This window comes from Macaca thibetana, chromosome 8 (assembly GCF_024542745.1).
Source record: "Macaca thibetana thibetana isolate TM-01 chromosome 8, ASM2454274v1, whole genome shotgun sequence".
Taxonomy (NCBI): domain Eukaryota; kingdom Metazoa; phylum Chordata; class Mammalia; order Primates; family Cercopithecidae; genus Macaca; species Macaca thibetana.
This window is the reverse complement of record NC_065585.1, coordinates 114,963,396-114,990,971: the sequence shown is the minus strand read 5'-3', so window position 1 is coordinate 114,990,971 and position 27,576 is coordinate 114,963,396. Positions and strand designations below refer to the sequence as shown.

General features: G+C 35.2%; 2 protein-coding genes across 4 annotated transcripts in view; one reads left to right on the top strand and one right to left on the bottom strand.

Annotated features, from left to right (window-relative positions):
- The window catches only part of FZD3 (frizzled class receptor 3), an 81,783-nt gene extending 54,613 nt beyond the window's left edge, over positions 1 to 27,170 (top strand). For all 3 annotated transcript variants that reach the window (XM_050802479.1, XM_050802478.1, XM_050802480.1), the window contains 3 exons: positions 3,902 to 4,050; positions 8,573 to 8,806; positions 15,689 to 27,170. In XM_050802479.1, coding sequence (XP_050658436.1) covers positions 3,902 to 4,050; positions 8,573 to 8,806; positions 15,689 to 15,902 — 597 coding nt within the window. In that variant the 3' untranslated portion in view covers positions 15,903 to 27,170. The remainder of the gene's footprint in view (positions 1 to 3,901; positions 4,051 to 8,572; positions 8,807 to 15,688) is intronic.
- Positions 1 to 27,576, bottom strand: part of FBXO16 (F-box protein 16) — a 162,402-nt gene that overhangs the window by 119,745 nt on the left and 15,081 nt on the right. The window lies entirely within an intron of this gene.

Here is a 27,576-nt window from a genome sequence, read left to right as displayed (position 1 = left end):
CTGGCTAAATTTTGTATTTTTAGTAGAGACAGGGTTTCACCATATTGGTCAGGCTGGTCTCGAACTCCTGACATCAGGGGATCTGCCTGCCTCGGCCTCCCAAAGCACTGGGATTACAGATGGGAGCTACTGCGCTTGGCTCACTTGTCTCTTTTTGATGGCTTCTAAGTTTTGTGTCATTGTTAGAAAGTAACTCCTCATCTCTCTCCCCGAAATAAAAGCTTTCATCTACAACTTTAACTTTATGGTTTTTTTTGTTGTTAATTTTTTTCTTACGTTTGAATTTTTGTTTTTTTTTGTTTTTATTTAATTATTTATTTACTTTGAGATGGGATCTTGCTGTGTTGCCCGGGCTGGAGTGCAGTGGCGCCATGCAGCCTCTGCCTCCTGGGCTCAAGCGAGCCACTTGCCTCAGCCTCCCTAAGTGCTGGGATTACAGGCCTGAGCCACTGCGCCTGGCCTGAATTTTTGATCTTTTAGAAATTCATCTAGGTATGAAATATGGTATGACTTCACAGCTGTTTTTTTCTAGAAGCGTGTCCAGAATCCATTTATTGAATAAACATATTTTTTCTGAATGGTTTGAAATGTCACTTACTTAAGTACTGCTTATATTAAACACTGTATTCCATAATTACACAGCTTTAATTATTATAGCTTAATGATGTATTTTTCTTCTCTTTCAGGACTTTCCGGTTTGTTCTTGTTTGTTTTTCCCTATAAACTTTAAAATCAACTTGTCTAATTCTCATATAACTCTTGGTATTTTTATTGGAATTTTGGAATTTGATAACTAAATCAAGGATAATCTCCTTTCTTATGATAAATTATTTCTAACTAAGAACATGTTTGAAGTGGGGTGTGTTTTAAAACATCTTCAAATAGATCATTTTTCGTATTAAATTTATTCTTAGGTGTTTTGTCTCTTTTGTTATAGTTTGTGTTAGTATGCTAGGGCTACCATAATGAGAGACCACAGACTGGGTAGCTTAAACAACAGAAACTAATTTTCTCACAGTTCTAGAAGCTGCAAGTCCAGGATGAAGGTGCTGGCAGGTTTGGTTTCCTCTCAAGTCTCTCTCCTTGGCTTGTAGACGGGAGCCTGCTTGCTGTGTCCTCACGTGGTCTTTCTCTATGTGTACACATCCCTGGTGTCTTTATGTCCAAATTTCATCCTCTTATAAGGATATCAGCCAGATTGGGTTAGGATCTACCCACATAACCTTAATTACCTATTTGAAGGCCCCACCTCCAAATACAGTCACATTCTGAGGTACTGGGAGTTAGGGCTTCAACATATGAATTTGGATAGAGGAGACAGTTTATTTTTATTTATTTTTTTTTTTTGAGATGGAGTCTGGCTCTGTGTCCCAGGCTGGAGTGCAGTGGCCAGATCTCAGCTCACTGCAAGCTCTGCCTCCCGGGTTTACGCCATTCTCCTGCCTCAGCCTCCCGAGTAGCTGGGACTACAGGCGCCCGCCACCTCGCCCGGCTATTTTTTTGTATTTTTTAGTAGAGACGGGGTTTCACTGTGTTAGCCAGGATGGTCTCGATCTCCTGACCTCGTGATCCGCCCGTCTCGGCCTCCCAAAGTGCTGGGATTACAGGCTTGAGCCACTGCGCCCGGCCGAGGAGACAGTTTAGCCCATAACAATGGTAAATGAAAAATTTTCTTTCTTATATCTACTAATTGATATTTATATATGTGAAAGTTATTTGTGTATTTTATTTCATACCTAGCCACCCCGCTTATAATGTATAATAGTTTTTACTTTATTCTCTTAGTTTTTCCAGGTATAAAATTATATTATTTATAAATAACGATCACATTGCCTCCTCCTTTCTAGTTTTTATAACCTTTATTTCTTTTATCTAATTGCAGTCTAGAGCTGTTGAAATGGTTAACTAAGAGTGGTGGCAGTAGATACTCTTCTTGTATCCCATATTTTAATGAAAATATTTCTGGTGACTTTTGGTGTTTCTATTAAGCATGATGTTTGCTTTTGGATTGTGATATAGATATATAGCATCTTTAAGGACTCCATCTATTTGTATTTTATTACAGTTCTTAAAAATCAAGAGTGAATACTTTTATCAAATGCCTTTGTGGCATTTATGAAGATGATCATATGTTTTCCCTTTGATCCAATAATATGTTGAATTTATAAATAAATTTACTGATATTGAACCATGCTTGCATTCCCCTGTTTGGTCCTGGCCTATTCTTTTAATTTGCTGTTGAATTCTGTTTGCATACAAATTCCTAAATGAGACATAAATAAATAGTTTCTTTATGGAGCCTTTGTTAAGTACGATTTTATTCTTGCTTTATATCAATAATTTTAATAGCTTTCTTTTTGTGTGTTTTCAGACAATTTGAAATTATGTGTTCTTTAATGGTTTATTAGCATTTTCCTATGAAACTCTTGGGTCTAGTGCTTTCTGAGAGGAGGTGGCTCTTTGACAACTTTATTTCTTCTATAATATATCTGTTTAAATTTTTTTATTTCCTCTGGAGTCAATTTTGTTAAATTACATTTTCCTATCATTTGTTTCCATTGGTTTTCAAGTCTGTTTGCATGGAATTGAGCAAAGTAGTCTTTTTAAGATTATTTAATTTTTCTCTATTTGCATCTGTTTATTATCGTTTCTGTGTCTGTGTATTTGCTGTTTTCTTCCCTTTGTTGTTTTGATTAGACTGGAGTCTGGACTATTCCTTTTTCAGTAACCAACTTTGGGTTATTCTGCTATTTTTTGTCTTAACAAATACTTTATTTCTTCTTTTATCTTTTTTTTTTTTTTTGGAGACAGAGTCTTACTCTATTGCCCAAGCTTGAGTGCACAGTAGCACAATCTTGACTCACTGCAACCTCCACCTCCCCGGTTCAACTGATTCTTCCTGTCTCAGCCTCCCGAGTACCTGGGACTACAGGTGCCTGCTACCACGCCCGGCTGATTTTTGTATTTTTAATAGAAATGGGGTTTCGCCATGTTGGCCAGGCTGGTCTTGAACCCCTGACCTCAGGTGATCTGCCTGCCTCAGCCTCTCAAAGTGCTGGGATTACAGCCACCACACCCAGTCTATTCTTCATTTTCTTTTCCTTAGGTTTGCTTTATTGATTGATAATACAGTTGATATTTCTAGTTAGTCATTATTCTATTGATTTGATTTAAGGCTTTTTGTTCTATAGAAGTTTTAAATTTTTAATAGTCAAAACTATCAGTCTTTTCCTTTTATTGCATCTTATTTTCACATTACTCTTTTAAAAAGTTCATCTACATCACCACCACCCTTCCCCCGCCATTGTACAAATGCTCTTCATTCTTTCGTATTTTAGAAGATGACTAATGTCAGCCAAATGTCTATCATCATATCTATCTAGATAGATAGATATGTCTCAATGTATAGAGTATAAATTTATTGTCAAATTTTCAGGAGTGTGTTTTTTCCACATAATAAGAAAATTACCTATAAAACCTTATAAGTGAGAACATCAAATTTGTAGAATTATTTTACTCTTACTTTATTTAAAAGATTTTGGGCCGGGTGCGGTGGCTCATGCCTGTAATCCCAGCACTTTGGGAGGCTGAGGCAGCAGATCACCTGCAGCCTGACCAACATGGTGAAACCCCCTCTCTACTAAAAATGCAAAAATTACCTGGGCATGTTGGCACATGCCTGTAATCCTAGCTACACGTGAGGCTGAGGCAAGAGAATTGCTTGAACGTGGGAGGCAGAGGTCGCAGTGAGCCAGGATCACACCATTGCACTCTAGCCTAGGTGACAAGAGCAAAACTCGGTCTCAAAAAAAAAAAAAAGAAAAAGAAAAAGATTTCATAATGGCCTTTAATAGAAAGTTATTTTTATATATTTAAGATGCTTTTCTTTCTGTTCTTCCAGGTTACTCAAATGAGTCGTCCAGACTTGATTCTCTTTCTGATGAAATACTTGATGGCTCTCATAGTTGGCATTCCCTCTGTATTTTGGGTTGGAAGCAAAAAGACATGCTTTGAATGGGCCAGTTTTTTTCATGGTCGTAGGAAAAAAGAGTAAGTTGAAATAAATTATCACAGTGTTCACAAACCTCACATTTACGTAATTTTTTTGTGTGTTGCTTGTGTTAAAATGATTTGGATTTGGAGAATTATTCAAACAAGACTATAACATTTTCAGCAGTATCCAGTTATGATTGGCACAGTAGCATGTCTTAATTTAAAACTAAAAACTTATTTTGAGAAGACGGCCAAGTAGTCCCGAAGATGACCAAGCCTCCTGTACTAATTCAGAGTATTTGAAGGAAGTCCAATCTTTGTGAAAAAAATTCAAATTGTAATTTTCTTAAAAGCAAATTAATGCTTTTCTCTACATTCTTATCCGATCTTCCTGATATTCCTTTGAAGGTTGACATACATTCTTATCTCTCTTTTACAAATGAGAAAACCAAGATAGTGGTTAAGTGCTTGGCCAAAGTCACACAGGTATTTACTGATAAGAGCTAGATAAACTTCTGTCTCCAGTTGTCCATTGTTCTTCCAAGTGTACCAAAAGTGACATAAAGAAATACTCTTATTCCATTCTAATATAGTACATGTTAAAGCCAAATAGAAAAATGATATTAGTAGATTAATTGAAATGTGTTAGAGGTTGTTTAATTCATAGTTGGCCATACTGCATATTACAGTGTGATTTGAGGGCATATTTAAGCAATCTTTGAATGTTTGTACCTTAGTTTGTAAAACAAAACAAAACAAGACCCTTCAGTTTTCACAGTGGAACAAATGATTTCAGACTCTACTTAGTTTTAAGTCTCATAGGTATCTCTGTCTGAGTTATCACAAACTCTGAGTTAGTGGATTGTATATTTCTTATGATTTTACTTAACCTAGGATCCATGAAAGAATGATTTTTTTGTGGGGTAGTCTGTAAATATTTTAAAATTGTATGTAGAATGTGCCTAGTACTGGTTAATGTCATTTTCTCATGAGATACAATTTGAAGTTACTTTAGTTTCTGCCTCACTAATAAAGTTTATATTCACTAAAATACCAGTAATAATTTCTGTTACACAAATTATATTAACATCACAGTTTAATATACAGTCAGCCTTTTGTATCTGGGGGTTCCATATCAGTGGATTCAACCAACAATGGATCAAAAATATTTGGGAAAAAAAAAAATTCAAGAAAATTCCAAAAAGCAAAACTTGAATTTGCTGCATGCTGAGCACTACACTGAATCTATGCAAATAAAGTGATGTATTAGGTACTGTAAGTAATCTAGAGGTGATTTGAAATATACAAGAGGTTGTATGCAAATACTACGCCATTTTATATAAGGACTTGAGCATCCTCGAATTTTGGTACCCGCAGGGGGTCTTGGAACCACTCTCTTGAGGAAATTGAGGGATGACTGTATACATTTCTTATTCTGATATCTGAGACTGCTACTAGTGATACCAGATCATGCATTTCTCCTTTAAATATAATTTCGTAGAGCAGAGAAGGAAAGAAGGGGATGAGCTCACTCAATAGCAACCAAAAACATTTATCTTCTGGGCATATTCATTCTTTGAACAACGAGAACACTTGGACACAGGAAGGGGAACATTACACACCAGGGCCTGTTGTGGGGTGGGGGCAGCGGGGAGGGATAGCATTAGGAGATATACCTAATGTAAATGACGAGTTAATGGGTGCAGCACACCAACATGGCACAGGTATACGTATGTAACAAACCTGCATGTTGTGCACGTGTACCCTAGAACTTAAAGTATAATTAAAAAAAAAAAACAAAAGAAAGTCATGTTGAATGCTTACTATGTGCCACCAACTACCTTTGGATACCAGTGATTTGATAGCAAACAGAACAGGCCAAGACCCTGCTCTCTTAGAGTTTCCTCCCTTTTGGGATTTACTGTGATTTATTTGTGTATTCTTCAGAAAACTGTATTGTAATCACAGTAAAACACGATGCTGAGGAAAGGACTTGAATTAAACATTCCTGGACACCTCTGGGCCATATATAAATAATTCTGTAATAGAGTTGCATTAGAAATTCCAGATAGAGCTAAACTGAAGCTTTCCTTATAGAGATTTATCCTAGTTAGTTGGCGGGGATACTGGTTGGGCCCAAATCCTTCTGAAACTGGTTAAAACTCTCGGGCCCTTCCATTTGGTTTTCTGCAGCTGTGGATTTCCAACCAACAGTCCTTGTCATCTTCCAAGCCAGAATGTGCTCTGAGCTGGAGTGGCAGCCCCTTATTCTGGCATTCAAGAGTGTGGGCACCCTTTGGCTATTTCTAGCATTTGTCTGGTTAGCCTTTGGGAAACGACTATAAGATAATCATAATAATGGGTACTAATTTATTGGGCATATGTAATACTCAAAGACTGTTCTAAGCACTTTACACATTAAATCATTTAATGCTGTAAACAGCCTTGTGAGGGAGGACATCATTTTACAGATAAGGAAACTGAGGCATAGAACCAAGATTTCATAACAAGTGATTGCTGACATATAGATTCAAACCCAGAGAGTCTGACTCCAGAGCTTTGCTTTTAACTGCTTTGTTATACTATGCTGTAGATTCGTTTCTAATATTGTGCTAATCAAATTAATGTTCTCCCCTTAAGTGAAGCCAGATTTAAGACCATACTTATGCTAATAATTCTGACATAGATTTAAATATTTTTAGAAATCCTCTTTTGGATTACCTGGGTCATTTCACTTAATTTCTCTGGACATTATCTGTAAAATGAGGGGACAAACCTTCACCATTTGAACGTGAGTTAAACTTTTGGGACAACTAGAAGTCAGTTTTAACCAAGTTTAGAAAATAAAGTCGGCCGGGTGCGGTGGCTCAAGCCTGTAATCCCAGCACTTTGGGAGGCCGAGACGGGTGGATCACGAGGTCAGGAGATCGAGACCATCCTGGTGAACACAGTGAAACCCCGTCTCTACTAAAACTACAAAAAACTAGCCGGGCGAGGTGGCGGGCGCCTGTAGTCCCAGCTACTCGGGAGGCTGAGGCAGGAGAATGGCGTGAACCCGGGAGGTGGAGCTTGCAGTGAGCTGAGATCAGGCCACTGCACTCCAGCCTGGGCGACAGAGCGAGACTCCGTCTCAAAAAAAAAAAAAAAAAAAAAAAAAGAAAATAAAGTCAACAACCAAGAATGACTTGGTAGGATGTATGTATATATGTGAATAAGGTCATTGATGACAGAGGAACGAATCCAGATTTTTTTTTTCCACTATTTTTGACTTGTTCTTTTTTCTGTCATGTTTTTGACACTTTGTTTTCCAGATATATATAAACACTGTTTTATCATTACCTTGTGATTAGCTTCTAAGACTTTAAACTTAAGTTTGATCCTTGACTGTTTTGTTGTGTGATTTTTTGAAAGTTCTTTAATCTCTTAAAACTTTAGTTTCTTTGTATATGAAATGGGGATTATAATGTCTGTTATTAATAGATATCCAATATTCCCTTAGAAATATACTCTTAGGACATGAATCTCTGTAATGATGACATTATTAAGGGGATTCAAAGAAGAATATATATAGAGTACTCGATAAATACTAGACTTCCTTCAGCCCACCTACCCCAACATGAAAAACAACAGCAATAATGACAATCCTTTTGTAATGTGAAAATTTATAATATATGTAATTTCTCAATATATGATCCAGTCTTTACATGCTGGAGTTTTATTTTTGAAGTGAAATTGATGATCTGATTTTAACTTTATGATTTTTCATAGTAAGTCCTTTATTTACATAATCCAAGACACTAACCTTTACAACTGTTTAGCTCATGTATTAATTTAATTACTGCCTTGTTCATCATCATAAGCCATCTGTCTACTTAATCCTTTGATAGCAGTTAGAATTTTTTGTTTTTGACAATAATTTTTCCCCTAAATGTTTCCCTTTAAGCTTCTAATATGTCTGAGACTTAATTGTAACTTTAATTTTTCATTTTGTTTTATTCTAATTAGGACTGCTCATGTTTATTCCAGCACTAGACAACTGCTTCTGCATAAAATCAACTCGTACACTAAAACAACTGCTCTTACAACTTAAATGTTGTATCCATGCTGCTACAGTGAAGCCTCTACTAGTTATATAAACCATGCAAGAAAACAATTTTTCTATTTTAGAGTTATATCTTCATAATAGTTCAGTATCTTGAGAATGACAAATTTCTTTGGCTGAAAGGGACCTTTTAGAAATGATGAAATTGTATACCTTCATTTTATAGATGAAGAAATGAAAGGAAGAAGAGATAATGACATGCTTAAGATCACGTTTTTGTTGATAAAGTTGGAACTAAAATGCTGATTTCCTTATTCTAACACAGGCCTTTTTCCATCATACCACCTTAGGGGACAGACTGACATGGATTGTTGTTATAGTCTTTCCTCTGTCAACAATGTTTCTTCATATCAGTCCTATAGATCTAATTTGGCGAGCAATTAATTTCAAGAATAATATCAGTGTTGCACAGAAGTATTGCTTATTGGTCTGTGGGAAGATTGGTATGTATGTTAAACTTACTATTCTGTTGTCTAGGATAGTGAATGAGAGCCGACAGGTACTCCAGGAACCTGATTTTGCTCAGTCTCTCCTGAGGGATCCAAATACTCCTATCATAAGAAAGTCAAGGGGAACTTCCACTCAAGGAACATCCACCCATGCTTCTTCAACTCAGCTGGCTATGGTGGATGATCAAAGAAGCAAAGCAGGGAGCGTCCACAGCAAAGTGAGCAGCTACCACGGCAGCCTCCACAGATCACGTGATGGCAGGTGAGTTTTGTTAGTAGTGTAGTTTATTTCATAAGCTGAATTATGGTCATACAGCTTAAGAAAGAAGAGCAGCCAATTCTGAAATAGAAGTTGAACATAATTAAGCCTTTGAACTTTGCTAGATAGAGTTGTCCAGACTATGGTCAGACTTAAAGTCAGTCAGAGTTGTTTAGATTTGATGCGGTAAGCAATATGGGAGTTATTGCAGGGGATTGAGCAGGGAGAAGACCGGGTAAAAGTGGTTATTTTAGTAAGACTAATTTAGTAAACAATTATGGAACACCTGCTACATCTGGCACTGTGCTAGGCCCTAAGAATACAAAGATGACTTAGGCATGATCTTTGCTCTTAATAAGCTCACAGTCTGTTTAGAAAGAAGTGTAGTCAGTTTGTGGTTTAGAACATGGATCTGGAATGATAAGCCTCAGTTTCCTTATTTATAAAATGAAAATAGTAATATCTGCCTCTTTAATAATGTTGTACAAATTAAATGAGATAGCCTACCTAATTCCTTGGAACAGTGCCTGCCTCAGCGAGTACCTCATATCAGCTTCTATTATTGTAATTGACAAAGCAACATATAAGTATGATAGTATAGTTCAGGAGTTAGCAAACGTTTTCCGTAAAGAGTCAGATAGTAAATATTTTAGGCCTTATGAGCCATATGGTCTCCATTGCAACTATTTGAGTCTGCTGTTGTAGCATGAAAGCAGTCGTAGACAATATGTAGTCAAATAGAAGTAACTGCATTCCAATAAAACTTTATTTGCAAAAATAGGATTTGGCCAGCAGGCCTTAGTTTGCCAACCCCTGTTTACTAGGTACAGTAGTAGCATAGAGGAGGGAGTGATTAATTCTGGTGGCTGGGGAGGGGTTGGTTTCACAGAGAAAATGTTTGAGAGAAGCCTGGCTGTGCGTTTCTTGTTAAATTTGAAAAATGAGACACTAGAATTAGAAACTGCTTGGGATTTTTTCAGTAATTTATTTGAGAGATGATAAAGGCTTTTAGGAGAATGGTGGCAGTGGGAGGAGAGGAAGAGCTGACCTGAAAGATATTTAGAAAGAAGAAATGATGTAGCCAGATGTGGTGGCAGGTGCCTATAATCCCAGCTACGCAGGAGGCTGAGGCAGAAGAATCACTTGAACCCCGGGAGGTGGAGGTTGGAGTGAGCTGACATCATGCCACCGCACTCCAGCCTGGGCAACAAGAGCAAAACTCTGTCTCAAAAAAAAAAAAAAAAAGAAGAAGAAGAAAGAAGAAATGATAGAGATTGGTAAGAAATTAATATTAGCAGCTAGAGAAAAGGAATGTGCTAAAGACTTTTTTGGGATTTTTTTGTTTGTTTGTTTGTTTTAAGATTTCTAGTTTGGGAAACTGAAAGAATGGAAATTATAATGCCTGAAACTGACAGGATTCTGTGTTCACTTGAAAACATCTGTTTCCACAGCTGTTTCTGTCCTGTCAGTCTCAGTCTTCTCCCTGTCCTCCTAGTGTAGGATCCGTTTCTCTGTACTTTCCTTTTTTAATCTTCTGTTTTTTCCTCTTAACTTGTTTTCTTTTACTTTCTGTTGGTCAGCTACCCTGTGTTTAAAAGAGCAGCAGTCTTTCTTTGATGCTGATTTATCTTGTATCCATTTCCTTTTCCTTTCCTGGCTAAATTTTGGAAATAACTATTTTGAATATTTTTCTTCCTAATCCATCCTTTATGCCTTGAAAGTGTAGTCTTTTTCTCCTCTCTACCTGCCTGAACTGTACCCTCTAACATCACCAGTGACTTCATTTTAACCACAAGGATCCTTTCTCCTTCCTTCCTCCTTTTGTTCCACTTAGCGCTCCTATATGAGAAGCATTCTTCTAAGTGCTGGGGATGCAGAGAAGGAAGACAAAAGAGTAAACAGTCAATTACAATACACTTCAGTAGGTATAGTAAAAATGTGTACAGGGTGCATTGGGATCTCAGAGAAGAAAACCATTTAATAAATCATAGAAAGTGAAAGCTTCGCAAGAGATGTCTCTTCTACTTTCAATAGGATTCAGAGGAGGCAGTTGGGAGTTAAAGACAAGGAAACAGCACATGCAGAGGCAACGAAGACAGGCAGGTAGTTAGGTACGTGGGTATGGCTAGAGCATAGACTGCATGTTTCGGCACCTGACGGAGAGGAATTCATACTGAGGAGTTTGCATTTTTCACTCACAGCAGTGAGAAACTATCATAGGACTTCAGGCATTGAAGTGAGAAAATCAGATTTGTATTTTAGAAAAATCACTTGGCAATAGCATCGGAATGAAGAAAATTGTGAGTAAGACTAGTTAGGAAGTTTCTACAGTAATTTAGGGGTCCCAGCTAAAAATACTGATAAGGAGGGAGGGAATCAGAATTCTTTTAACATATATTTATCAGTCACCACCCTCCATGAACTCAGCTTTATTTGACGTTATCGGCCTTATCCTTTCTTTATTTCTTTTATTTATTTATTTATTTATTTTTTTGAGGCCGAGACTCACTTTGTTGCCCAGACTGGAGTGCAGTGGTACTATCTCAGCTCACTGCAACCTCTGCCTGCCAGGTTCCAGCGATTCTCATGCCTCAGCCCCCTGAGTAGCTAGGATTACAGGTGTGTGCCACCACACTCAGCTAATTTTTTTTTTATTTTTATTAGAGACGGGGATTTGACATGTTGGTCAGGCTGGTCTCGAACTCCTGGCCTCAAGTGATCTCCCCATCTCAGCCTCCCAAAGAGCTGGCACAGGCATGAGCCACCATGTCCGGCCTGGCCTTATCCTTTCAATGATGAATGAATAATTATTTATAGTATAATATCTATGCATGTGACATACTGTGTATAAAGATGTATATGGAAGGAAAGTAAGATGTAATTTATGCATTCTAGGAGCATATAACCTTATAGGAAAGATAAGATGTGTATGGAAGAAAAGTAACATGTAATTTATGCATTCTAGGAGCATATAACCTTATAGGAAAGATAAGACATATACATATGAACCAATTAAATAATAGCACAAGCCAGGATATAATTAAGACAGTGAGTGTTAAAGATAATAGATGTAGAACTGCAGGAAAGAGAAAGGTCAGATTGGTTCATGAAAATATCTTAGAGGAGATAAGTAGGGTGAATGAACAGTAAAAGATGAGTTTATATTAAGTAGAGAATTTCTGAGGGCAGTTAAAAATAGATTTCAGCCACTCTCATCTGAATAGAGCTGTAGCTTAGATAAGAAAGTTTACAATCATCAATACGAGGTAGTTGGCAATTAAAATTGTGAGCTAGAATCCCTTGAGTCACTATTAAAAAAAGAACAACAGGCCAAAAACAAGACCTTGGGAAATATTCACAGTAATAATAATACAGGAAGAAGAACAATGGGCATGTGAGTCAGAGAAATTGCTTATCATTCTTTTTGTTATGATCTATTTTCTGTATAATTGTCTTTCCTCAGCTAAGTTTGCAGCTTCTAGAAAATAAGAACTAAGTGACACCATATTCCTTCACAGCATCTAGCACAGTGCTAGGCATGTATATAGTAGGGAATGTACACATCTATCAAATAAATAATGACTTTAGAAATAATGTGGATGTTTCCCAGAAATTCAGGAGCCAGAATGACAGTGGCACCCTACTGAAGGTGTTTTGTAATGTGGCGCACGAGTACTTATACTGTAGGACTCTTTGCTGTACCTAGAACTTTAGGGCAGATTTGAGAGATTCCAAGACTATGGTGAACCAGAAGTCTGAACAAGGATTGTCGTAATTTGAAAAGCCATCTCATGGAGATTTCCTTCTGCTTCAGTCAGTTTTTAACTTTGTGTGTCAACACTATGTTTTGGTCATTTTCTAGTCATCTCATTGGCTGTGGGATCTCACACACACACACACACACACACACACACACACACACACTTCCCAATACTCACTCTGGCCCAGATTCTTTGCTGGATAATTATTGATCTCTGTGCTATATAAAACAAAATAGGCTGAGGTGAATACACCTACACACATATGTCAGCTTCAAAGAATAAGTAATTGGTGGTTAGATGAGAGGGTGGGTGAAAAAGGAAGTGAATAAGTAGGTAGGTGGAGGTTTGGGAATGAATGATTAGGTTGGTAAATGGGTGCCATGACAAGAAAAAGCTAGGGAATAAATAAGGAGGTATTAGTAAAACTACAGTTAATTCAGTTATTTAGATTAGTGATAGCAAATACTATGGAAACTCAGAAAGAGTCAGTCGTCTTCAAGGTTTTTTTATGTTGACTTTGGAAGGCACCACAGTATCTTTTTGACAATAGCAGCAAATTAACCATCCTAATTGTTTTGTCTAAGCTTATATTAAAATTTATTTACATTTTCACATTGTGTTTTAGAGTCAGTGGTCACAGTGGTTTAAATGACTGTCAAAAAATAAACTTGGTAATTCCTACATATACAGTTGAGATTAAACAGTATATTTAAATTTACTTTTCTATGTAGTTGACTCTTAATTATCCATGGGCAGGTTGTTCATATTCTAAAATGTTTTGTGGATGGCCATATGTGTCACTTAAGGAATTTAGATAAAATTATTCAATATAGTAAATTTTTCTATGAAAAATATATTATTTGAGTTTTTGTAACTCAAAGCTTTATATTTCATTTTAGAAAATGCCCAGCTTATATTTTTATATAGTGATTTTTAAAAGAAAACTTTATATCATTACTAGAAAACTGCATCATATTTTGCTCTTTTCATTTGCCATATTTATTTGAGACAGACGCTTGGGTAGCCATTGAGAGGTGAAAGATCTCCAAATCAGCTGCCAAGTCATATTTGGAAACTTGGAAAAATCTTCTACTCAGTTTTAAGGCAACAACCATTATGCAGAATAATAATTATTAGACTAGAATAACAAGCCCATTCTGAAATGTTTTCATCTGCAAACATTGTCATTATTTACCGAAACATGCAGAACAAATTTAAAACTGTTTTAGGTCCTAAATATGAAGTTATCTTTTAATGAATGAGAAATAACATTTTACCTATTAACATGAGAAATGTTTAAAATATTTATCTTTTCATATTTAACTTTTCTTTTTTGCTTTACTGAAACAAAAATACATGTTTTTGTTTTTTGAGACAGAGTGTCGCCCTAGTCGTCCAGGCTGTAGCAAAGTGGTGCGACCTTGGCTCACTGCAACCTCTGCCTCCAAGGTTGAAGGAATTCTCCTGCCTCAACCTCCCAAGTAGCTGGGATTACAGGTGCCCACCACCACGCCCAGCTAATTTTTGTAATTTTTAGTAGAGACGGGGTTTCACCGTGTTCGCCAGGCTGCTCTTGGACTCCTGACCTCAGGTGATCTGCCCTTCTCAGCCTCCCAAAGTGCTGGGATTACAGGCCAGAGCCACTGCGCCCGGCCAAAATACATGTTTTTTTGAAAAAATAATTTTCAAAGGACTTCTCAAGTTTTAAACTCTAATCTAATGAAAATGTTACTAGAAGATCACCTCTGTGGTGTATGAATCTATCTTTAAATTTTATAAATAATTCACACTGAGTCATGAAATTTGTTACAATTATTTTTGTGAAGGAATGGTGGATTAACGCTTTCTGACAGCCAACAGATCTGCAGCTGCTTATGATTAGTTTTTTTGATGACTGTTTAAAAAAAAAAAAAAAAACCTAGCCTGCTATATATTATTTTTAGAAACATTACTTAAAACTTAATCTTAATTAAAGTTATAGATTATACTAAGTTTTCTTTGAGGTTTATTATCCTAAATCAAATACTTTTACAAAATGGTATATGTATAGGTGTAAGTATAAACAAAAAGTATTTTAAACAAATACTTCTTGAGGCACTAGGGATTAAAGGATAAAATATGGTCCTTACCTTGAAAGAGCACACTATAAAGCCAGAATCATTGATAAATAGCATGCTAGCTCCATAAGCAAAGGCCTAATAAAAAAGTCATAATTGATTTTCCTGACCTTGACTGGCCTAGAGCTAATCTTATTCCTCATGGCAAAGCTCAGTGAGTCAGGACTGCAACAAAAGAAAATTTAACAGCTCCATTGCTGCTTTCCAAGATAAGTGCAGAGAAGGAGACAGCCTGCAGTTAGCAGAGGGAGCCCAGCTCACAAACTCCAAGCTGGGTCTAGAGCTGAAGGTACAAAGAATTTACTTTAGCCAGAATATAGGTTACAAAGTGTTAGGACGTAACTTCCAAGCAGATGTAGCTTCCATGAAGGAGCATCTTCACAGCCTGAAGCCCTGATGAGAGGTAATTAAGATAATTTACAGGTAGTTAATTCAGTTGTTAACTGGGCTATCTGGAAAGCAGCTTTCGGCACATACTGTCATCATTGCTTGCCAGTTTATTCATTTATTTATTTTTTTAGGTTATACCGATTTCACCTCTGATTTCATATTCTCCCTCTTCCAATCAGAGTCTTTTAATAAAATTTGAGTGTACCCGTCTACTGATCATAGCCACTCTTCTTGGCTGCCAGGGACAATGCCACATTTCTTCTATTTGTTGTTACCCCTCTCCCTGAACCCACCCTGTTCAAAACTCATTTGAATGACAAAGGTATCCATATCTAGTGCAGCTTTAAATCGATCAGCCTTATTTAATCTTAGCTTCTGTCCTTTTGCAGAGAATGAATGGAACCTTAATTCTGAGAGGATTATTTCTTCTCTTTTGTTGGCCATGTCAATAATTCTACAGTGTTAACGAAGTTAAGCAATCAAAAGTTGGTTATTACTTTCTCATGGTTGATTTCCTAATAATTTCCCTTACTGAGGCGTTTTTATGAAAATTATTAGTGTTATTAATTTTCTAGTGTGTTCTGTTACCCACTTCAAAATAAACTCTCTCGTGACAGGTACACGCCCTGCAGTTACAGAGGAATGGAGGAGAGACTACCTCATGGCAGCATGTCACGACTAACAGATCACTCCAGGCATAGTAGTTCTCATCGACTCAATGAACAGTCACGACATAGCAGCATCAGAGATCTCAGTAATAATCCCATGACTCACATCACACATGGCACCAGCATGAATCGGGTTATTGAAGAAGATGGAACCAGTGCTTAATTTGTCTTGTCTAAGGTGGAAAACTTGTGCTGTTTAAAAAGATTTTATTCTTTGCCTTTTGCATGACTGATTGCTGTAACTCACTGTTAACATGCTTTCAGTCAACTACAGATTGTGTCCACTGGAAAGGTAAATGTTTGCTTTTTATATTGCATCAAACTTGGAACATCAAGGCATCCAAAACACTAAGAATTCTATCATCACAAAAATAATTCGTCTTTCTAGGTTATGAAGAGATAATTATTTGTCTGGTAAGCATTTTTATAAACCCACTCATTTTATATTTAGAAAAATCCTAAATATGTGGTGACTGCTTTGTAGTGAACTTTCATATGCTGTAAACTAGTTGTGAGATAACATTCTGGTAGCTCAGTTAATAAAACAATTTCAGAATTAAAGAAATTTTCTATGCAAGGTTTACTTCTCAGATGAATAGTAGGACTTTGTAGTTTTATTTACACTAAGGGAAAAAAGAACTGTGTTTTTAAACTGTAGGAGAATTTAATAAATCAGCAAGGGTATTTTAGCTAATAGAATAAAAGTATAACAGAAGAATTTGATTAGTCTATGAAAGGTTCTCTCAGCATTCTCTCGAAATAATCTTCATCCAGAGATATTCAGGATTTGGATTAGCAGTGGAATAAAGAGATGGGCATTCTTTCCCCTATAATTGTGCTGTTTTTCTAACTTTTGTAAATATTACTTTTACTGGCTGTGTTTTTATAACTTATCCATATGCATGATGGAAAAATTTTAATTTGTGGCCATCTTTTCCCATGTAATAGTATTGATTCATACAGAACTTAATGTTCAAAATTTGCTTTGTGGAGGCATGTAATAAGATAAACATCATACATTATAAGGTTCTTTGTGGTAACCACACTTACAAAATGGCAAAACGTTTTCTCTGTATTCATTGTTGTATTTTTCTATAGTGAGATGTGATCTTGCCAAAGCCACCAGACCTTGGCTTCCAGGCCCTCCTATAGTGAGTTGATTGTCTGCACTTGCCTTGCCCAATAGCCAGTAGGCTACAGCTTTTGCCCCACACCCTTATTTTCAGATTCTGGATCATTCTTGTTTACAACTGAAATATATATAACCTCAGTCCAAAGTGGTGATTGATTTGATATTGGAAAATCACTGTAGCTAAATGAAGCATGATTAGTAGTCTTACTATGAATATCATTTAATCTTAAAAAAAGTAAAAAATGTTTATCTGGTAATGTTTAAATAATTTACAATATAAACTGTAAACCTTATTAGGCATGAAATAATCAGAAGAGAAAGAAAATTGCTGGAACATGCTGGATGTATTATGTAAAAAGCATATTTAAACAAGGGTCCTCAACCTTGACTGCAGGTAAGAATCACTTGGGTTACTTCAGATGCCTAACACCTTCTCCTCATACAAGTAAGAATTGGTAGCTTTCTTAAAAAGGAAAAAAGCTTTCCAGGTGATTCTAATCTGCAGCCTGGCTTGAAACTCACTACTATAACTTGCCCCTGCTGATCTGATGGCATCATATATCACATGAACATCCACATGGATTCAGTCTTTGGCTTTCATATCATTATCTGATATTCAGTTGTTCTGCATCAGATGCCGAGTTCTGGGCTCCACTCTTAGAGAGACTTAGTAAGGCCAAAGTGATAGGACTTTAAAATCTGTAGTTATAAAAATACTGCAGGTGATTCTTATGCAGATAATCCAAGAATCATACTTTGAAGATTTATTCTAGACTCTGAAGAGGCCTGGCTCTGCCTTCTGCTATTATAGTTTATGACCTTTAACAATTCAACTTTCCGAGCCTCAGTTCCCTTGTTTGTAAATGAAGATAGAAGATAAATACCTACTCTACCTACCTCACAAAGCTGTCAAATTAAGACCATGTGAAAAAAAATTCTGTGAAAGCTCTTTGAAAACCATAAAGCATTATGAATGATAAGGGATTAGGTTATTGTGGATTTAAGAGGTGTGAGGACTGCTGTAGTATATTCCTTGACGTGTTGAATTCATGTGTACTTTCTTTCTCACCCTTTAAAACAAAAACTGCCAAGAAGTTAGGTGTTGAAAAAGAATCTTCAGGCAGCAAAGTCAGTTTTCTGATAGTAATAATTTGTCTATTATTTTATATATTTCAAAGTACATATATGATAATATGACTTACTCTTCATGGGAGATATTTGAATATTTGGCCCAAAGTGTTTTCAGTTTTTCTCTGTGTTCACTGCCTTGGAACTGGAGTTAATGCTCAAGGCAGGTAGGTCTGAATTCCCTCATAACTGACAATTAATAAACATTTTCTCTGAAAGCCAAACATATAACAACTCATTTATCAATAATTCATGAAGCTTTTGTCTGAGAATCTCTCCTGCAAACAGCATGAGAGAACCAAAACAAACATTCACAAACAAAAATAAGTTAATGTAGAAGGTACCAGTTTGAGCTCGAAGATGTTGTCATTCATTGCCATCTGCATTATATTATCAACTGCCAAAATGTTAATTGGTTTTCTTTTACAAGTGGGCCAAGTATAGACAGTTAAGTGAACATCACTATGAAAATCTTCGTGCTTCTACATTTTTATATATTCATTTGTATTTTCTTTGTCAAATTAATTGTTGGTATGTATGGGAATACTATAGTGACTTTTCAGTTACTTTCAGTAAGTATCTTAATTTTGTCCCACAAAATTTATGTAATATTGTTAATCCATGGTTTTAAACAACAGTATTTAGTTTGGGCAGCAGTTTCAAGTCTCAACTAGCTTAAACCAATCTGAGTAAGTCTGGACAGTTTTCCTACCATATGTTTAACTTTGATTGGCATATGATAATGTTTAGTGTTTTCTTTTTTCAGTTGACAACTGAGAAAACAATAGTTCTCTCTAAAATGTTAATATATTATCAAAAGCTTTTCAAAAAGTACTTTGATTTCAGCAACATTGTTTTATTCAATAATTAGACAAAAGATCTAAGATAATATTAAACTCAAAACAGTTTGTTTCAAAGAACAATTGGTCAATAACTCAGCTGGCACAGGGCTTCATACAGTTTTTCAATAAATATTTAAATGAACAATTCTTGTCACACAACTTGCTTTTACTCTAGTACTGAGTCTCACATCAAAGAAATTGGAAAGATCTAAATTTAACCAATGTATTTGAAATGAAGTCTCTGCTTTACCAGAATAATATATGGCAGGTAATAAGCATGTAAAATACACTGAATGAAACATATTTTGCATAGATAACAGTCCATGTCACTATTGTAATTAAAGAAATATATGTACAGACATGTACCAATCCTTTTAATTAATTTTAGAAGATAAAGAATGATTCTTAGAAGTGAGTAATTAGACTCCTTTTAGTCTTATGCTGTTAGATCTTTGTGGACCAGTTGGGTAAATTAATCTTCAAATCAACCTTCCTTTTTCTGCTGCTCTTAGAGCAGATTTATAAAAATTCTAAGAATGTGTTCAAATTAGAAAAATTTACTACATTTTAACCTACCTCATCAATTTCTTTGTGATAATAGCTGGAAATAACTCAAATTGTACCCATCTTAGTTTAGGCTATATCTCTGTGAAATGAAAGGAACAATTTAATTTTTTAATATAAATTAGTGAATCATTTGCTGGAGCTTAGAAAATATCAACATACCAAAATTTCATTATGATGATATTTATATTGCTTTTTGACATGCCAAAGGTACATTTACATATTACCATATTTGGATGACTTACGTAGTCTAGTGTAATGAAAATTCCCATGGGATTGGAATTTAACTCATGATGTCAACTGGGCTGGTCATTTAATTTCTCTGAGTCTTTGTTTCTTCAGTGTAAAATGTGAATAAGGTAATTTTTGGTTTTAGCGTCCCTCACTGGATATTGTAAGGATCAAATGAAATAACATTTATTATAATGCTCTGTAACCCATAAATTATTCTACTTAAAAAAAATTTTTTTTAGAGACAGGGTCTTGCTCTGTCACACAGGCTGGAGAGCAGTGGCATAATCATAGTCCATTGTAACCTTGAACTCCTAGGCTCAAGCAGTCCTCCAGCTTCAGCCTCCCAAGTAACTAAGACTGTAGGCGTGCACCACTACACCTGGCTAATTTTAATTTTTTTTTTTTTCTTTTTTTGAGAAGGAGTCTGGCTTTGTTGCCCAGGGTGGAGTGCAGTGGCACAATCTCGGCTCACTGCATCCTCCACCTCCTGGGTTCAAGTGATTCTCTTGCCTCAGCCTCCCAAGTAACTGGGACTACAGGTGCACGCCACCACGCCCGGCTAGTTTTTGTGTTTTTAGTAGAGATGGAGTTTTGCCATGTTGGCCAGGAGTTTTGCTGTTCTGGTCTCAAACTCCTGACCTCAAGTGATCCGCCCACCTCAGCCTCCCAAAGTGCTAGGATTACAGGCATGAGTCACTGCATCTGGCTTAATTCAAATTTTTTAAATTTTTTGTAGAGATGGTTCTCACTATGTTGACCAGGCTGGTCTTGAACTCCTGGCCTCCTAAAGCACTAGGATTACAAGCATGAGCCACCATGCCTGATCCATAAATTGTTCTACTGATATCATTTGATTTTGTTAGAATTTGGGGGGGGCTGTAGAAAACAAGGTTACAGTCTTCATTAGTATTTCTTTTTAGCAGTAACAACAAAATAAGGCAATTAGACCAGTATTCATTTGGTACAGTCTTTAAATCGGTCATCCAATTAACCTTTAAAAAGTAGGTTATGCTTTTAAATTGTATTGGTTCTTTAATATGTGTTATACCAGAGTATGCTCTCAAATTTTATGTAGTTGAATTTCTAGAACAAATTTGGGGATATTCATTATATTTTTCCTTTTATATGAAATTGTGTAAGTACATTAGCTTGACTTAAATTATAAAAATATATATATATAAAGAAGAATGTAGACCCTATAACGTTTCTTGTCTTTGACTTTTTGGCTTTTATGTACCTAATTCTTTCTGATTGAGAACAGTTTTGAAAAAGTCATTCACTTGTTGGTTTTCATCATGGCAAAACTTTACATTTTAAGTCATCACACTATGAGAATTGTACACATTTATAATTTTTTTAAACTGTGTAAAGTAAGGATTTTTTCTCCATTCTTCACTCACAAAGGATAGCATTTTTATGGAACCTAGATTTACAAAGGAACTCATGATTCTTTTAAATGTTTTTATGTAGTTTTACAACTGATTAAGAAAAAATGTTTACATTTAATACAGCTGTATTTCCTAGTAGCTGTATAATCTTATACATTATTCTTATATAATTTTGACCTATTTTGTATGAAAATAATTGTGTTGGCATCTCTTCATAATTTCATTCTTTTCTCTCCTCCTTTTGTTCCAATTAGATGAATTTGGGAAAGGAGTAGGAAGACTATGCCTTCCGTCTGACTGTAATCAATCTCCTGGGTTTTTTACTGATTTAATCTTAATCCTGTGCTCCTCTTTAGTCATTAAATTGATATAGGATTACAGTTTTCTCTCAGGATCCAAGTCTTCTAAGAATGAAAATGTTAAAGTCTACCCAGAATCAGCCATCCTTGTAGACATTTCTATTTGGTTGATTTATAAAGATTTAATATATAAAGATTTAATATGAGTTAAACATGTTTCTTATTCTGTGATCTCTAATTAGGAAGTAAAATTCTGTTGACATAAATATAAAAGAAAGTAAAGTTTTCACTCAAACACCAAACCACTACATTACTTACTTCCTAAGACACAGTAGTTCAATCTGTTGAAATGCATTGAAGGATAATTTCCTTCAGATTACTTTTTTAATCATCAGCTGCCTCAGGAAATCTGTTATGTTCTTTCTTGAATATTTTTGTTGGTGTGAAAGTGTTGCTTATACTTTATGCTCATTTTATTGGTCACTGTCACCAGTTTTTCCCAATAGAGATTAAACAAGTTTTTTTACCTTGAAATAATTCAGATTTTGAAGATTCACTGTTTCATTATTTTGCTAATTACCATTAACTGGTAAAGTTAGTCTTTAAAGATTTTTTAAGGTTGATATTTTGTCATATTTCCTGAAGTAGGATGGATTACTTTATTATTATTGTAGCGTTAAGGCTTTTTGTTGTATAAGTCAGCTTGTTTGTATATGCTAAATTGCAGATATTTCTTTGTGTTGTGCTTATTGGTGGTTTTGTTTTTTTTTTTTAACTTAGAGCTTAATAATTTCTATTTTCTATCCTGGAGTCTAAAATTAAACAAAAAAAAATTTTCTAAATTGGCAGAAATTTTTTTTAATGATTAGTAAAAATGCATTATTTTATTTTTAAAAATACCATAGGATTTTGAGTGAGGAAACTTGATTTCTAGTCTTGCCTCTCTTTTGCAGTTAACTGTGTAACTTTGGACAAGGCATTTTACCTCGTGCTGCCTCCATTTTCTCATTCTCTAGGGAACAAGAGAATTAGTTTAGATGGCGTCTAAAATTCCACCCAGCTCTCATTTAGTTCTCCTATGACCATTTTATAATCATTATTTTGGTCTCATTTTTATTCTTGTTATTCATCCCATGAACTAGATCAACTTGTATTATTTTACTAGATCGACTTGTATTATTAATGTCATTTGCATGTAAATTGATGGGATTCAGATATGTTATCAACTTTTTCCATTAGCAATTTTAAGTAATTTCAAAAAAGGAAAATTATATTACAGGTAATAAAATGAAAGAAAGTTATAAATATTAGACATGGCTTTTTTAAATGGGAAAGTCTTCTTAAGTACCAATATAAGCACCTTAAATTGATATATAGAAAAGAATGACATAACATTTTGTGGTCTTTGTTCTCTTAAATGTGAATATAGCTAGTTAGCCTAAAATTTACACAAAATGTATTCAAGATCGAATTAGTGAACAAAGCAGTGGTTCATATGGCTAATTTAAAAGCTATTCAATTTACCAATATTAAAATAATTATAAAATATAAAAGAAATTTCAGAGGAGTTGATTGAAAATTTTTTGTTCAGTAATTATTCTTAAGCTGCATTCTTAGGTTTATTACGTAAATATAGTTGCCAGATTGCCATGGGCAAGTGAATGTCTTCATTTGAAGTATTGTTAGAGATCAGTGTGGCTTGCTATTTTTAATTTTTTTCTGGCCATACAGAAAATGTTTCTCGAAGGGTTCCTTAAATGTCATCGGATAGAATGTAGAGATTGAGGCCAGATGCAGTGGCTCACGCCTGTAATCCCAGCACTTTGGGAGGCTGAGGTGGGTGGATCACCTGAGGTCAGGAGTTCCAGAACAGCCTGGTCAACATGGCAAAACCCCTTCTGTACTAAAAATACAAAAATTAGCCAGGTGCAGTGGCTCATGCCTGTAATCCCAACACTTTGGGAGGCCAAGGCAGGCGGATCACGAGGTCAGGAGATCAAGACCATCCTGGCTAACATGGTGAAACCCCCGTCTCTACTAAAAATACAAAAAAATTAGCTGGGTGTGGTGGCGAGCACCTGTAGTCCCAGCTACTCGGGAGGCTGAGGCAGGAGGATGGCGTGAACCTGGGAGACGGAACTTGCAGTGAACCGAGATCTCACTACTGCACTCCAGCCTGGGCGGCGGAGCGAGACTCCATCTCAAAAAAAAAAAAAAGAGATTGTATTAGTTACATTTCAGATTTCTCTGGCAGATTAAGTGTTCTCTGTGCACTAGGCCAAGGAAGTTCCTGTTACCTTTAAAGATCATTGTGTTTGCTCTGATTGTCTACATTAGCTCATATCAATCCTTTGAACACTGGTTCAAATCTGGGTGTTGGGATAAGATCTGATGATTAGAGAATAGTGGAAAGTTGATATAGGAAGGTATACTGGTTTCTGGTGTGATTCTTTAGCTCCACTTGATTCCTTGTCTTATGTCATTTCACTGGATCATGTAACTCTCCTGGCTGTCAGAAATTAAATTAGATGCCCAGCCTTTCTCATTCAGAGATGCCTGTATTATGTTATTTTGATTGCGTACCAAAAAAAAATTGTTTTCAGTTCTCTGGCTCTGCAAGTCTTTGTGATCACATTTGTTAAATTGAATCTGAGATTCAGATATTTCATTTAATATTTTCTGGGTTTTAATAATGGGATATCCTGTAAGATAAAGCAAGTAATCCTAGAGTGATTTACTTTATGTTTAGTCATCCACCATTTTCCTATTTCTCTACTCCTCCCATTCTAAATTTTTAAAAGGAAATTTACAAATGTCTTCCCTTTTCCCTGCCTCAGATAATTTTTCCCTGAACTCATCTTGTCAGCAGAAACATTTAATATGAAATAATTCCATATTTCTGAGACAAGATCAACACAGTAGTTCTTTACATTGAGCTGAGGTGAATGTATACTTAAAAATACTCTTATTTTCTTTTTATATGAACTTAAAAAACTTTAAAAATCATATATAGGACTCCCCAATGTGAAAATTTTAGGCTGGACATTCTCTTGCCATCAGGTGCTATTTCTACCTTAGCTGTGAGTTGGACTAAATCCGAATTTTGTAGCATTCATCTTTTTATAATATTTAACTTCCCTAGAATCACCACGTCTTTAACCCCAACTTCCAACAACTTTCCTGCTTTTATTTTCAAATGCCAAATTGTATCTTTGTGTTTTATTTTCTCATTGAAGTGTAAAAGTATCACATATATGAAGGAATGACTGATTTAGACATTCACTTTGGCATAATAAAGATTGATATTGATGCCATCCACCATCCCTTTCCTCTAGCCCCAGAAAGAAAAGTTCGACAACTCAAAAACGAGTAAATTCTCTTATCTTGTTATTTAATAGAACAGTGGAAGCTGTTTCTTCAAAACTAAAATATTTTACCAAAAAAATACTTTTTGTATTTTAATCTGATAGTGAATTTGAGGATTATTTATGTAAATGTATCATAATTAACAGTAATTATTAGTTACTTCACTCTCTAATTTGTGATACCCAAGACTCATATTTATTTAATGTGAGGTGTTTTTTGAGCCTTTTTTAATCTTGTTTTCTTAACTTTTTACAGTGTTGTTAGATGATCATGGTCACATCTCAGCATGTAGATCAGCTCCTGTAGTAGATCAGTTGTTCTCTGTTAGAGTCAGGCCAAGAAGGTTTTTGCTACATGGTCATAATTGGATAATACAGTATTATTCTGAACCACCTGAAATTGCTGGTTTTATTGGTCAAAAATGATCAGATGCTGGCAATTTCATAATATATATATTCAAGAAGGAACAAACAAAAGATCTTTTAGAATAGATACGTTAACTTCTCATCCTAACCCTATCAACATGTCAGATGTTTTATGAAGGAGATTCTACAGATAACCACAAGTCTTACCAAGAAAATTCTCCTTAAAAAAATTATCCTTTATTTTGTTGTAAAATTTTCCAGTTTTCAAAAATGTTTTATCAAAATGACTTCATAATTGAAGTAAATACCTTTTGGGAGTATATATATGTTAATAAGGCTTTCACTAACTCTGTGTGTAGTTTAAAGCTTTTATAATCTGAGATATTGTTATATATTAGGTTGGTGAAAAAGTAGCTGCAGTTTTTGCCAGTTTTTTAATGGCAAAAACCGCAGTTAGTTTTTCACCAACCTGACATAAAAGGATTCATCTGTAAGTATCATTTAGAGGCAAAACAATTTTCCCCCTCACATCTAATATGGACTCAAATTTTGGCAACTGGAATTGTATCCTCTTGGTAGGCATTCTAAATTAATGAATACTGCTATGTGGTATAGTAAACAAATTTGCCATAAAATGCCATTTAAAGATTTTCTTTGTACCTTTATTTCAGGTTATAAGAATAAAGGTATATAAGTTGAAGATCATACAAAAAAATAGGAAACTCCTACACAGGAAATCCCCAATTTTATGATTTAATAGGTTGTAAATTGAGTTGTTCCAAATTCAGACTACATCTCATCATATAAATAATATGAATAATAAGGGTAAAAGATTAGCCAACAAAAACTAATCTAGTACACCACAGAGGTACTCTAGATACATTTTTATAGTGGAGAAAGGTTACTTTGATCTCTCAATAATGGCTTGGTACACTTCTTCCTGGGCAATATGCTCGTGATACCCTCTTCATGTGACCTATTCCTCAAATGCTACATTCTCCAGAACTTCCCTACCTGCCTTCTATCCCTAGTTATTCTTATCAGTACTTCCAAAATATAACCTATCTCAAGTGTTAGAAATTTGCTTTAACTAATTTATATTAAAGTGTTAGTGACTATAGCCCTTTTAGCTCTCTTAAAGAGAAATCTGCATTAAAAGCAACCACGTTGCTGTTAGCGCAAATTAATCTCAATGAGTAGAATGTTAAGCTTTAAAACAAAAGTGGAAATCATTTAAATTAGTGTTGATGGGACATTTTGAGGCAAGAGATATCATTAAGTGACCTAGCTTGGAAATCTGCCTCCTTTGCCCAAACCCATGTAATGTCTGAAACTGCTGTGTATTTTCAGTGACCTTGAGAAAGGGAGCTAGTCATTTGTATTTATGGGCCTTATGAAGTCACGGCCTGCTGATCCTGTTTTTTAAGTTCAAAGGCAATGCCTGAAGCATCCTAGATCTCCTTCACCCTCATTCTACCTGACCAACAGCTAGGTCTGTCTTCTAGCTCTTTCTCATTGATACTACATTTACAGATGAACACTATCCATGCTTGTTAAAAAAAAAAAAAAAAAAAAAAGTCTTTCCCCATTTTACTGTTACACTTTTTCAAGAGCTATAAAGGTAGAAAAGGTATCCTTTTCATTATTCTAAAAAATATATCATTTTTAAATAGCTGGCACTTAGAAGTTTAGTTTTCCAAACTATTCTGAATCAAATTGCTGAGGTGATTCTAAATGTCTAATCTTGGTTTATCATATAAACATCTAATTAGAAAGTGTTTATGCTAAAGACTTGTATTTTGTGGCATTAGTTCTTTGTGTTTCTTTTTTATATGTTCATTAAAATGGTTCACTTCCAAATGAGTGGAAAAGTTGCTGTTGTTGGGATGTACAGGGCAAGTGCACTTGGTTAGAGCATGAACTGGGAATTTCACATTAGCTGATGTGCTTTGCACTCTGCTCTTGTAGATTTATTTTGTTTACAGTAGACTGATGTCAGTTTTTGTAAATGTTTTTTCTTAGCACTTTAACTGTGAGTGTACAAACTGATTTTAAATGTAGTGGTTGTATATTTTGGTTATAAATTGGAAATTTTTAATAAAATTAAAAACTTTGTTCTCTTTTCTGTCGTTAGTACCTGATTAATTATAATTTTCTTTGTCATCTTCCAGACCCTTTAAACAGTCTATTTAACATTACTGTACTGCATTTTTAAATGTTTTCATATTTTAAGTTTTTCATATAATAATGTAGGAATCACAGTAGTCTGCCACATAGAAATAAACACACACCATCCTATATTATATCCCTTTTTCTCTTACTTATTTTGTCAATGCAGATAAAACCCATCTCTGTTCCTTGTTATATCTTCAGCACATTACACTATTAGACACATACTAGAGGCTCAATAAATATCTGTTAAATACATTGAAGTATTGTATTTATATCAATTTCCCAATAAGAAATCCTACCCATATAAGCAAACAAATTATCAGGTGATTTATTTTCATGCACAGGAA